At 39.7% G+C, this 13891-nt stretch overlaps 1 protein-coding gene and 1 long non-coding RNA gene across 3 annotated transcripts; both read right to left on the bottom strand.

Moving 5' to 3' along the window:
* Window positions 1-69: 69 nt before the first annotated feature.
* LOC145553635 (uncharacterized) lies at window positions 70-10284 on the bottom strand. Of its 2 annotated transcripts, none has more exons than XM_081612375.1 (8): window positions 10179-10284; window positions 10049-10111; window positions 6653-6766; window positions 6215-6277; window positions 5606-5692; window positions 729-880; window positions 532-656; window positions 70-450 (listed from the first exon to the last, which is right to left on the bottom strand). In XM_081612375.1, the coding sequence occupies exons 1-8, from the start codon at window positions 10234-10236 to the stop codon at window positions 255-257; spliced, it is 858 nt and encodes a 285-aa protein (XP_081468501.1). In that variant the 5' UTR covers window positions 10237-10284; the 3' UTR covers window positions 70-254. The 2 variants fall into 2 exon arrangements, with proteins under 2 accessions (XP_081468501.1, XP_081468502.1); XM_081612376.1 differs by lacking the exons at window positions 70-450; window positions 532-656; window positions 729-880 and adding exons at window positions 4122-4987; window positions 5069-5193; window positions 5266-5417.
* Window positions 1890-3495, bottom strand: LOC145553637 (uncharacterized). Its single transcript, XR_014089692.1, has 3 exons — window positions 3411-3495; window positions 3174-3278; window positions 1890-1988 (listed from the first exon to the last, which is right to left on the bottom strand). It is a non-coding gene; the product is annotated as an uncharacterized LOC145553637 (long non-coding RNA).
* Window positions 10285-13891: the final 3607 nt, after the last annotated feature.

Here is a 13891-nt window from a genome sequence, read left to right as displayed (position 1 = left end):
CAGAAATAAATCCTCTGTTAAAGTCTGATGGAAAAGTTCTGCTGCAGGTTCTTCCAGGTTCCTGTTTGTAACTCAGAGTTTTCTCTTGGTGGTCTGCTGCTGCTGCAGATCAGAGAATAACTAAAGCTGATAGAAAGAATCATTAAAAAGGAGAATTTGATGTTTCAACACGACTGAAGAAAAGTTTAAATGTTTATAGAACCAGAATCTCTGCAGGTTTTTGGTTCAGATTGTTTTATAAACTGAACTGAACTTCAGACACATGGATGACCTTTTACTGCTGCTGGTTTCTCACAGATACTTTTCTGAGAAACATTACAGGCTTTATCAAACCAACACTTCAGATGTTGACTTCCTCCTCTGTCTCCCATCCTCACACAGTCTTCTCCAGCTGGATTCTCATTTTTCCAGTCATCAGGCTCCTTGTCCTTGTTGAACCAAAAGCTCAAACTGAAGAACAGAAACAGGAAAATAAAAACTGTGACTTGGTTTCTGGAAATAATCCTAAAAATGTTTTTGCTTCAACCAAACCTTTGATCCAGATCTGATCCGTCCACCCAGAACCATCTGCCTTCTTCCACTGAGTCCGTCAGTCCGATCCAGAACATGTCATGATCATCCTTCATCAAGACTCTCAGTCTGTTGTCCAGGAACATCTGAACAGGAGAAGTTGAACATTTTGATGAGATGAAACCAGAGAGAATCTGAACCTCAGCAGAGTTTCATACCTGCTCCTCTCTGCTGTCGATCTTCACCAGGTCTGATTTCTGACCAACGCAGGAACGTCTGCTGTCAGTCCAGAAGGATTTAGTGGTGGAGAAATAATAACAGTTTCCTCCATGTTTCTCCCATCCTGCTTCAGACTTCAGACGTGTCAGATCTTAAAGACAAAACCTTCAGTGAACCAGGAGGAATAAATCTCTGTAGATGTTTGTGTGGTTTGGAGACAGCAGGAGGCGTCTTCTGTCCTGCAGCTACAATCTAACTTCCTGTCTCTGTCAGTCCATCAACGTCTCTTTGACATCATTAGAGGACAGAAATGAGACAAAGATCAGATCATGAACTTACTTTGTTCTGCTGGAGGTGGAGGACATGATGGACATGCAGGTGTAGAACTTTTACTCTCACATTTTATTTCTGTTTATAAAAGAAAATAAGTTATTTCTGAATTATTTTTCTTTTTGCAGAACAGCTGAATATACAAATAAGAAACAATAAAAAATCATTTCTATCATGTGTTTGAAATCACTTTAATCAATCTGTGTCTGTCAGTCAATCAAAGTCTCTTTTAGATCACCAGACAGTAGAAATGACCTAAAGATTGATTACTGGACTCCATCTGTTACATCAGGAGGTGGAGGACATGTTGGACATGTTGGACATGTTGGACATGTTGGACATGTTGGACATGCTGCTGTGAAACTTTTACTCCCAGGTTTTATTTCTAGGTTTAAAAGATGATAAAAGTTTTTATTTCTGTTTGGTCGTCCTGAACAGTTGAAGAGAATAAAAATTAAACATTAAGATAAAACAAAACAATTAACATATATTGGAAACTAGTTAAATATATTTGAAAACAATCCAGAGATCTTGAAAAAATCTGAAATGTTTCTAATCTGGAGGCTCTGAATGAGACGTTGAGACTGAATCCTGAGGAAACTTCAAACTCTGATCGTCTCACCTGACAGGTTTCTCCTCAGAGCTTCATTCTCCTCTTTCAGGGTCTGGAGAGTCTGATTGGTTCGTATTTTATCAAAGCTGATTGGAGATAAAACAGCAGCTTGTGAAGCTAAATAAATGTGATCATGTTAACATTAAACTGCATGTTTAATGTTTCCATCAGCTGATGGACCAGTAAGAATAAACCATCATCAGGATGAACTCACAGAGTCTGTAGATGACGATGAGAGCAGCAGCCAGCAGACCGACCAGAACCAGCAGAACTACTCCCCCTGCTGGCAGCTTGGAGGTTCTGCTGGGGTTTTCACCTGAGGAGCATTTAGAGCAGAACCGGATCAGAACCTGGAGACGGACTCACAGAAACTAACATCTGATCTCATTAAAATCACTCAGTTTCTGTATTTTCCATTAAAGTTGATTTTATACGTCTTATTTAATAACTAAGAGGCTTTTTCAGTGTCTGTGAAATTTGACTCATCATAAACAGCTACTGTGATGGTTTGTTAAAAAAACAAAAACAAATATATGGCAGTGAAGTGGACATAGGCATGGAAGTAGAAAACTGTCCTACGCCCACCACTAGGGGCAGTGTAATGAGAGGAAGTGAGGTAATCTGTTCCTGCTAATGGCTTTCTGCTAAGAATTAGCAATGAGGGAAATAACAACCAGAAAACCTCAAGGGTTATTTTCAGTCAGAGTGAAGGCGTTAACGTCTACAGCCCTAATTTAATAGAACGAAGCCCATGATTAGCTACTGGTGACCAAACTCTGCAGGAGTCCTTCTGCCTTTTTATAGGGTGACAGCAGCACCAGAACATTTTGGTGTAGTTATGTTTAGACATCCTTCATGTACGTTGAACCTTGAAGCCACAGACTTTATCCTCTCCCATCCATCCAACACCTCCACCCTGTGGCTTTCTAATCAATATCACACAGATAGACAGTCTGCAAGTTTCATGATGGAGGGTTGAGATAAATAGAGAGATTTTCAAGAATTAATCTACAGATCTGCCCTTTCAGCGTTGAGAAGTAGGAAATTATTAATATTCAGGTCTGAGTTGCAGACAAACAGGTCAACATGGTTCCAAGGGTTAATTGGAACATACAGCAGCATGTCATCAGCATAACAGTGATGATGACATGTAGCAGTAAGACATTAAGAACATTGATAATACCAAGAAGCAGCAGATAGAGAGAAAACAGCAGAGGGCCGAGCACAGACCCCTGAGGGACTCCGTGGTTCCCAGCTCAGGTCTCAGAGATCATTTTTAAAACTGACACTCTAAGAAGTCACAGACATTTAGGACCTCAGGTGTGAGTAAATTTCAGGTAACTCTGGAGAAGTTTTTAGCTCAGAAATCAGTGACTGAAAAAAGTCTGGAAATGTTTCTAGTCTTGAACATCAGCAGCTGTTTATCTACAGTTTCTCCTCAGATTCCTGATTTATTCATGTAAAGAATCAGTTTGTGTTCAGTCTGATGAAGAGGACTCACCTCTGACTGCAGCTCCTTCATCTCCTTCCTGCTGATTTACCTCCAGACTCTTCATCTTCAGCTCTTCATCGCTGTGAGGACGTCTCATCGTGGAGACGCTTCACTCTGAGGACAAACACACAGACGGGTCAGAGACACGGAGGAAATGAAGTCATTTTGTCTTTTCCTTTAAACTCAGAAGTGAAAGAAATAAGTACTTTATTCTCTTTGTTGAATAAAAATGTGATCTAAACTCACCGTCGGCGTGTCGTCTCTCCTCTGTGGACATTTCAGACAGAAGATCTGTCCATCAGCTTAGCGGTGAAGGAACTTCCTGTTGAGCTTAAAGGAGGAAGAGACTTTAAGCTGTTTTCAAAGCTGCTTCTTTCCTCTTTATGTAAATGTTGGTAGCACCAATTTGAACCAGTCAGAATAAAGATGCTTAATTAAACTTGTTCCTCTCAACATGACTAGATCTATATCTGCTGAAGTTCCTCTTATTGATTCTGACAGTAAACTGATGATCAGTTCCAGTTTCAGATGTGTAAAGTTTGAAGTTTTTAAACGTTAAATGTCCTAAATGTTGACTGAACTCATCATCAGCAAAGACCAACATGTAAGAAATGTTCAGTCTTTACTTTCTGCAGATTCAAGAAGATTTTCTTAATGTGCAGCAGATGTTTCTGGTCCATCAGCTGCTCTGAGTAGGATCTCACTCTGCAAACTAAAATCTAAAGTTAACACGAGGAACCAATGAGATCATCTGACGCCTTCAAGCGGAAACTGAGAAACATTTTGGTTCCTAACTGCAGCTTCTTCCTCCTTCAGGCTTTTCTTCACTTTGAACATTGTTTCTGTTTCCATCCAATCTGGAGTTTCTGACCAGATCATTTTTGTCATTATGATTAATAAACATAAATCAGCTTAAAGCCATCCCTCCCTCCCACTGGACACACAAACCAGACAGAGTTCATGTAGTTAATAAGTTTATTCATAGTTACATGAGCAGCTGCTGCTTGAAGCTGATAACATGAAAGCTGGAGCTCTGATGGTGGATCTGATCTTTATTTTCTACATGGAAACATGACGAGTCCTGCTGCAGAAACCATCATCCATATGACACCATGCAAAGATTTACACATGAGATAAACTGATGAAGCTACAGGAACTACTTTATGTTGGGAGATTCAGTTCAGCAGGTGAACTGTGAACATGAACTGATTCAGTTTTAGCTGCTGTTAAGGAGGATCTGAACCAGTAAACCCAGTAGAGATGTTCTGGTTCTCCACATGTTCTGCTCTCTATGATGGATCATCAGAAGCTGCAGAGCCTCAGAAATGTTCTGACCCGAGTCACATGCAGGATCCAGACCCGTTAGAACCAGAAGCAGAAATAAATCCTCTGTTAAAGTCTGATGGAAAAGTTCTGCTGCAGGTTCTTCCAGGTTCCTGTTTGTAACTCAGAGTTTTTCTCTTGGTGGTCTGCTGCTGCTGCAGATCAGAGAATAACTAAAGCTGATAGAAATAATCATTAAAAAGGAGAATTTGATGTTTCAACACGACTGAAGAAAAGTTTAAATGTTTATAGAACCAGAATCTCTGCAGGTTTTTGGTTCAGATTGTTTTATAAACTGAGCTGAACTTCAGACACAGAGATGATCTGGTGCTGCTGGTTTCTCACAGATACTTTTCTGAGAAACATTACAGGCTCTATCAAACCAACACTTCAGATGATGACTTCCTCCTCTGTCTCCCATCCTCACACAGTCTTCTCCAGCTGGATTCTCATTTTTCCAGTCATCAGGCTCCATGGCCTTGTTGAACCAAAAGCTCAAACTGAAGAACAGAAATAGGAAAATAAAAACTGTGACTTGGATTCTGGAAATAATCCTAAAAATGTTTTTGCTTCAACCAAACCTTTGATCCAGATCTGATCCGTCCACCCAGAACCATCTGCCTTCTTCCACTGAGTCCGTCAGTCCGATCCAGAACATGTCATCATTGTCCTTCATCAAGACTCTCAGTCTGTTGTCCAGGAACATCTGAACGGGAAAAGTTGAACATGATGATGAGATGAAACCAGAGAGAATCTGAACCTCAGCAGAGTTTCATACCTGCTCCTCTCTGCTGTCGATCTTCACCAGGTCTGATTTCTGATCAACGCAGGAACGTCTGCTGTCAGTCCAGGAAGATTTATTGGTGTTGAAATAATAACAGTTTCCTCCATGTTTCTCCCATCCTGCTTCACACTTCAGATATGTCGGATCTTAAAGACAAAGCCTTCAGTGAACCAGGAGGAATAAATCTCTGTAGATGTTTGTGTGGTTTGGAGACAGCAGGAGGCGTCTTCTGTCCTGCAGCTACAATCTGACTTCCTGTCTCTGTCAGTCCATCAACGTCTCTTTAACATCATTAGTGGACAGAAATGAGACAAAGATCAGATCATGGACTTACTTTGTTCTGCAGGAGGTGGAGGACATGTTGGACATGTTGGACATGTTGGACATGCAGGTGTAGAACTTTTACTCTCACATTTTGTTTCTGTTTATAAAAGATAATATAAGTTGTGATTTCTGAATTAATTGTGTTTCTTTTTGCAGAACAGCTGAATAAAATAAAAACATGTATGAAACAATACAAAAAATAATTTGTATCATGTTCGAAATTAATTTAATCAATCTGTGTCTGTCAGGTCAATGTCTCTGTCTGTCATTAGAGGACAGAAATGACCTAAAGATTGACAACTGGACTCACCTGGTACATTAGAATGTGGAGGACACATTGGACATGTTGGACATGTTGATTATGTTGAACTTTCATTCCAAGGTTTTATTTCTATGTTTAAAAGACTATAAAACTTTTTATTTCTGAGTGAATCTGTTTGTTTATGTAAAACAGCTGAACAAACTCAAACTAAAGCAATAAGGAGCAATGAGAAGTAATCAATCTCTGATTCGGGAGTTGAAAATTAATTTAATCGCTCTGCAAATAATCTGGAGCTTTTTTTATTTATTTAACAATCTGAAGGGACAGTTTGAACCTTGAGGTAACATTCAAACTCACCTGAGAGATTTCTCCTCTGAGTTTCTTTCTCTCCTTTCTGGAGAATCTGATTGGTCTGAATGACTGATTATAGAAAAAAAACTATAAGTTAGTCAGTATTTATGAAATCTTTACATGTTTTTTCCTCAACATTAAGTTCATGAAAGTTACAGAACTAACAGAAAACGTTCGAACAGGTCTGGTTGTTGGTGGCAGCAAATCTAGAATAAAGTATCTCAAAAAGATGGCCTAGTCAAAGTATAGACCTAAAACTGGTCTGCAGTCTGTACTGGGATCAGAAATGTCTGAAAACCTCAATGAACTAAAGAAGGAGTTTAATGAGCATCATGTAAATGACCTCAGAGGCAGCAGAGGTCATCGGGGGGTCAGAGTTCATCTGCCAGGAAAATGACTGACAGAGATAAAAACCTGCTGGTTGAAGTAAAACATTAAACTCACAGGCGACTCCAAGAGCGACGAGAGCCGCTGCCAACAGAACAACGAGACCCAGCAGAACCAGACGCTCTGGGGTGACCTTTGACCTCCTGCTGGAGCCGGACTGTTGGATGTTTGCTGAACAGTTTGAACAGACGGGGAAAGACAAGTTAGTGTTAATGATGCAACATCTGCATTTTAACCAGGAAAACATTTTTTAATAAAATTAGGCTAATTTAATATGTAAAGATGTATTTCTATTGCATATTTTTGGTGTTTATTGAATAAAGTTACATTTTTTTTCAGTTTTCTGTCAATAAATCAATCTGAGGATTAATGGTTGTTCTGATTGATCCAACCGGCCAATAACTCGTTGTCATGGTAATGAGCCTGTTATCAACATTAACCAATCAGAAGGTTTTAAAAGAACTAGTTTACTCAGAAGCATCTGAGATCAAGTCCAAACCTGAAGAGCAGAAGATCTGTTGATCCATCATGAACCCTGAAGGTCTGCTAGTCAGAGAGAAAACCAGACCAGTCTCTGAGGCGTCGCTGCGATCCTCCCCAGGCCCATAGCTAATGGTTTACACACTTTGTTTCAATTTCAGCTTCACTACATGTGAAGTTGTGGTTGGAAGCAGATTCACTGTCTGAGACCAGAACCTCTGTGGATCCCAGGTGTTCAGTTCTGTTAATTAGTAGAAGAACAAGCAGAACTTCACCTTCCAGCAGAACAACCACTGTCAACATCCAGCCAGAGACAAAATGGATGGTTTAGAATGGCCTAGTCAAAGTCCAGACAAAAATCCAACTGAGAATCTGTAGTTAGACTCAAAAACTGATTTTCAAAGATGGTGTAATTACAATCTGTAAATAAAAATAAAAAAACATGCAAAAAACTTATTAAAAAAACAACAACAGATACCTCAAATGATCAAAGAGTCATGTACACTGCAAAAACACAAAATCAGCAAGAAATTCAGAGAACTAGAAATATGTCCTTGAAAAGTCCATAGATCCATCCATTTTCTTTCACCCTTGTCCCTCAGTGGGGTCGGGAGGGTTGCTGGTGCCCATCTCCAGCTAGCGTACCGGGGTCACCCTGGAGAGGTCGCCAGTCTGTCGCAGGGCAACACAGAGACACACAGGACACACAACCATGCACACACACTCACACCTAGGGTCAATTTAGACAGACCAATTAACCTGACAGTCATGTTTTTGGACTGTGGGAGGAAACCGGAGTACCTGGAGAAAACCCACCATGCACAGGGAGAACATGGAGACTCCATGCAGAAAGACTGGGAATCAAACCCAGAACCTTCTTGCTGCAAGGCAACAGCTCTACCAACTGCGCCACTGTGCAGCCCGTCCTTGAAAAGTTACTAATAATTTCATTTTGTCTTATTTCAAGTGTACTAAGACATTTGTACAAGAAACTGGACAAAAATACCAATAAGATTTTGTGTTTTTGCAGTGTATCCTTTTTCTTTCACTACCAGTGAATTTTATGTGGAGGACCAAAAAAACAACAAAACCTCTAGTTTGTGATTGTAACTTGATTAAATATATCAGGGATATGAAGGTATTTCCAATGCTGTTTCTGTCTGCAAAGCTCAATGTTCCTAGTGTCGTGTACGGGGAAATTTAACTGCCAAAAATTAAGAGCATGCATGTTTACTTTAAGAGCAGATTTCATCTCTGCACTCAAAACGTCCTTGGCCTTGTGCCTAAAAGACTGCGCAGTTTTGACACTAAAACTTGGAGAAAGAAAAATTTAGAAAAGTGCGACGCACAAAAAAAAATCGGAAGAATAAAGCCATGCACACGCACCTTTCCTTTATAAATCCTAATTTGTGGGAAATAGAGAGCAGCTGCTGGTCCGCCCTGTCGCCACCCATAAATACATATTAATGTAAATTAGCATAAATACCCGGAAGTCTGCCGCCAGGTGAAGCAGTAACCATGGCAACGTCCTTGTTTGAAGCAGTATTAAGTATTTACAATAATAATAATTATATATTTTATTTAAAAGGTGCTTTGAGGACACAGAATGTCACCTCACAAAAATAGAAATACATTTTAAAGAAAAAAAAAAAATCCAAATAAAAAAAATAAAATAAAGAGATTTTGCAAATGCCTGTCTGAACAGCAGCGCGTTCAGCCGGGATTAAAAGACAGACAGACAGACAGACAGACAGACAGACAGACAGACAGACAGACAGACAGACAGACAGACAGACAGACAGACAGACAGTCAGACAGACAGTCAGACAGACAGACAGTCAGAGGGTCCTTTGAGTGGGAAAGTGGATGTTTATTCTAAATAGTAGAATCATGTATAAGTTGTACATTTACAGAATAAAGCATCTTCTGTAAATGCACCCTCCATACCTGTAACCACTCCTGTGTAAAAAGCTAAAGGCTATGTTAATTAATTAATTGTTAATCCTTCTTTAAGTTTTCTCAGAAATTAAGTTGATCAGTCTGGTTTAATCTAAACACTAATAAACCATCGTCAACATGGTCACAGCTCTGATGGTTTGTGGATTTTGTGTTTTATTTAGTACATATTGGCTGTAAGCTTTTACCCTTTTGATTATTAACTTTTGTTCTCTTTTGTCAGAAACCCAAACAATGAACCTCTAAATTGTTAAACCTTAACATCTACGTTTATTTAATGTTGCTTCCCTTTCCGCTGGCTGAGCTGGGTCGTAACATGCGCACACAGCTTTATGCATGAGGCCCCTGCTCTTTTTCTAATATTCTAATATATTTGTTTCTGCAGTTTTAAGCATCTCCATACATATTTCCTCTTAGTGAGCTAAAAACAGAAAAGCATGTATTTGAAAGAGAACAGAAGTTTTGAGCTTAAAGAAATTAAATTAAGCTCTTAAATTGAAAAGATGCCCATAAGTTTTCATAGTTTAATTCTCCAACGTTGAGGTCTGCGGCCAGCAAACATCCGCCATACAGCGATAAACACTTGAGGTTTCACACATTTAAATAAAATTAGTCATACTGAGAAACTTCCTCATCTATATAAATACTAATCACTTTGTATTTCTCAATTTGCAGAGAAATACATATCTGATCGCAACACTTAATAAAACTGATTGAAGTTTATGTTTGTTTCTAAGTGAGTTAATTTTCTAAAAAAAAAAACAGCAAACATGAGGGACTGAAATTATGATTAATCTCTTAGAATAACTCAATAATCTTCTGATCAAACCTCTGAAATCTTAAAGCTCTGAGGATCTGACTCCATTATTTCTCAGATGTTTTACTTAAACACACAGATTTAATGTTTTCTCTCCAAGCAGGAGAGTTGGGACAAAAACACTCCTTTTCCTAAAAACTGTCAAATAAACCCTCTTATTTCCTCTTTATGTTGATTTAAATACGTTTTTTTCTACCAACCTGGTTGCTGTTTGTTAAAGATCTGGACCTCAGAGTAGATGATGTCCTCTGCTGCGACATTACCTGGACACAAACATGAGGCTGTGATGGAGATCTGTTCGGACGGACGGATGGATGGACGGACGCTAACCTCTGGACCTCGATGTTGTGAACTTCACGTCAGCGTACGTTACATCAGCTTCAGGCATGTTGCTGTTGCTGCTGCTGCTGCTGTGAGTCTGAAGGACAAATGAAGGTCAGAAGTTCCTGACAGTTTTTTAAGCTTCGCCAAGTGAGAGAAGAAACAGGACGTCCCAAAATAACCCAGAAGCAGAAATAAAAACGGAAGTTGTTTACTCTATTGCAGTTAAGTGAAAAACAGTTCACCCCTTAAAGATTTAGTCACTCTTAAATGTGACTTAAATGTTTAATACAGGATAAAGTTAAAAACAGCTTGGAAATAATTATTTCACTGACTAAGGTGAAAGATTTATCCAAGCCAGGGCCGGCCCAAGGCATAAGGAAGCTAAGCAGCCGCTTAGGGCCCCAGGGCCACTAAGGGGCCCCCTCAGTGGAGCTGATTTTTTTTTTTTGTAATCATTTCTATGTCATTATAATATCAAAATACACTATTTCACTGTGAAGTGATTTGTTTTTACAATAATATATATTTCATAATGTATGTGCTGACTCCATCATTATGTTTTGTTTAGTTTTCCAATGGTAAATTGTAAGTGAAAATATAGACACCTAGTGGACATTGTTCACTTATTTAATTTGGTCAGTCAAGCAGAACTCCCAGCTGCACGCATGGTGTCATCGATTGTCCTTCAGACACGCTTGTTCCTTGGACACTATTTGTCTTTTTACAGATGTATTAAAAAGGAAAAAACCAACAAGAGTTGCAAAATAAAACAACAAACTATCAAGAACTGAATTATTTCCGACTAAAGTGTTAGCTAGCTGTCCATCTTTGTAAGTGCAACACATTGTGAAGGCAGCATAATGTTTGTAGAAATCATTATTTTATGGATAAAAAGAAAAAAAAAATTGCTCTTGGGGCCCCCTGGTGGTCGCGGCAGGTACCGCATGCTTCACCGTTGTCGTGAGCTGCCGTGCAACGTGCAGTGAACGGCCTTGTCTTGGTCTGTTTACTGCAGAGGTGCCAAACTCCAGTCCTCTGCTGTCCTGCAGGTTTTAGATGAGCCACAGGTACAAAACGCTGGAATGAAACGGCTTCATTACAGGTAATGGTCTCCTCCTCTGTGTAGTTCAGTTCTCCAGAGTCCTGTTAATGACCTAATGATTCTATTCAGGTGGTGCAGCAGAGGCACATCTAAAAGCTGCAGGACGGTAGCCCTCGAGGACTGGAATTGGTGACCCTTGGATTACACACAGGTGGATTATATTTAGTCATTAGCAGTCAACTTCTGAAGGCACTCAGATAAAAGGGAGCTGAATACTTTTTCACACCACACTTTTCAGCTTTTCATTTGTAAAAAAAAAAAGTTTTGAATTATGCATAATTTTCTATCTAATTCACAGCAGCATTCCACTTTGTGTTGGTCTTTCAAATTAAATTCCAATGATCTGTTTGTGGTTTAGTATGTGTTCTGCCCTGCATCCCCAAAGAACCAAACATGGAGAACCAACATTCAGCTTCTATGCACCACAAATCTGGACAGACTCCCAGAAAGTTGAACAGCCAAAACACTGAGATTCTTTAAATGTAGACTAAAACCCCACCTGTTTATGAGCCATAATAATTGGAACATTGACAAACACATTTGATGTGAACTGATGATTTTGATGATGGCTCTCGACAAAATGTAATATTACCGGTTTCTCAATTGGTGACTGTATGATGTTTTTATGACTTTTTTTGTGTTTTTATTATGTAAAACCCTTTGAACTGCCTTGTTGCTGAAAGGTGGTATACAAAAAGCTTAATAGATTGATTTTGGCACAGTGAAAAATTGAAAACTGTCCGATTTTTTAAGGGAAAACATTTATTCAGAAACATTTATTCGGTCAAAACCACCTGTGGCGTCTTCATTAACAGATATTTTTACAAGCTGTAAAGAAAATCGTTTGGTTTGGATCCAGAACAACAACCACAACCAATACCAGGATGTGGAAGATGGAGGGAAACTGGGACTTCGGCACTTTTGGAGAGGGCTGACAAGGCGACCCTTTTCAGATATTCAGTCACCGACTGACTGGGATGCTCTGTGATGCAAGAGTAGAGGAATGAAGAGTTCCCTTTTACTGGGGATTGTTTCACCCACAGGACCATATAGAGGGAAGACATGGGCGGTGACGTCACAGAGAGCGGAAATGTGGGATGAGTTGGGTTCACACGCTAATCCAGTCAGAGCAAATCACAGGATAGCCAGCGGGTTGAACATCCATGGTCTCATAACTAAAGGTCAGGGAATCGGCCCAGATTGGCGACAGGCCAGAAAGACCAGCAGAACAGATCCAGAGTCTGAGGCAGTAATGAAGGTCCAGATACAGGAAGGAAGATTCAGAGCCAGAATCAGAGGGAGCAGCCATGTTCAGGAGGCAGAACACAGGCCAGGGACATCACAGGGGCGTGGTGATAAAAATGATGAAAGGTTGTGACATGGACGACGACAGATGACCTCACACTAGGTGAGAGCATTGGAGGGGTTAATAACGGTGGCAGCACAGGTGGTATTCATCAGCAGACAGACGGGCAGTAGAGCAACATTAGGTTTGGCGAAAACACAAGCTGGTTTTCCATTGACCATATAATTGACTTTGGAAAATGAGATTTATCTATTTTAATGAGCTGTATTAAAATTTTATTCCCCTAAATGGTAAATTATCATACGTATGTGGAGGTGCTGCCCTCTGGTGGTCTTTATTGGTTAGTTTTGACATTTTTCCTGGGGAACCTTGTTTTAACTGTGTTGGGTTTGAAAACTGGAGCATTGTATGAATAACAATGAATCTCAAGCATTTTAAATCTGGAGTGAAAAATCCCTTAAAATGGTTTTAGTGCTGGAAAAAGGAACAAAAGAGAGCTTAAAGTTTATTTTTATTTCAGTTTTATTCTGCCATATAGTTTTTGGAGCTGATGATGGGAAAGGGAAGAATAAAGATAAGATTACATGTTCAAAGAAAAATTATTTTTGTTCTAAAAGCACATTTTAAAGTTAACAAAGGCAGGTGACAGATAGGAAAACTAATACTTTGTTTCAGTGGGATAATAATCTGATGTAGTGAGATAATAATCAGGTACTTCAGTGGGAAAGAAAACATCTGGTTCCCTGATAAAACGAGGCTCAGTTGTAGGAAGATCTGCTGGTTTCTCACAGATGCTTCTCCGATGAGAAGCACAGAACTGATCATACCAACATATCAGATCATCAGCTCCTCCTTTCTTCCCCATCCCTCCACAGTCCTCTCCACCTGGATCTTCTATTTTTGTGTTATCAGGCTCCCAGGGCATCCAGAAACTTAAACCGAGAGACAACAAGCAGCAAAGTTCAGCAGAAACAAGTGACTTTAATGAAGATCAAAATCTTCCCAAACTAATCAAACCTTTTATTCAGAGGTGATCCATCTGTCCACCCAGAGCCATTTGCCTTCTTCTTTTGAGTCCGTCAGTCCGATCCAAAACTTCTTTAGATCGTATTCCATCAAGTCTCTGACCCTCAGCTCCAGGAACATCTGGACAGGAGAAGTTGATGAAAATGACTCTGAGGAGAAATCTCTCAAGTGATGAAGAATCATGATGATGAGATGAAACCAGAGAATCTGAACCTCAGCAGAGTTTCATACCTGCTCCTCTCTGCTGTCGATCTTCACCAGGTCTGATCCCAGATCAACGCAGGA

This window comes from Poecilia reticulata, chromosome 11, assembly GCF_904066995.2.
Source record: "Poecilia reticulata chromosome 11, P_reticulata-male-v2, whole genome shotgun sequence".
Taxonomy (NCBI): domain Eukaryota; kingdom Metazoa; phylum Chordata; class Actinopteri; order Cyprinodontiformes; family Poeciliidae; genus Poecilia; species Poecilia reticulata.
Note: the sequence above shows the minus strand (reverse complement) of the source record. Positions and strands in the feature narration are given on the sequence as shown.

What these genes read in the sequence shown, in the direction of transcription:
- LOC145553635 (XM_081612375.1), bottom strand. Translation starts at nt 10,236, where the DNA reads ATGCCTGAAGCTGATGTAACGTACGCTGACGTGAAGTTCACAACATCG. An exon ending in CACAACATCGAGGTCCAGAG is followed by an intron (nt 10,112 to 10,178) that starts GTTAGCGTCCGT and finishes GTTTGTGTCCAG; the next exon opens with GTAATGTCGCAGCAGAGGAC. An exon ending in TCCACCTCCTGCAGAACAAA is followed by an intron (nt 881 to 5,605) that starts GTAAGTCCATGA and finishes TTTGTCTTTAAG; the next exon opens with ATCTGACACGTCTGAAGTCT.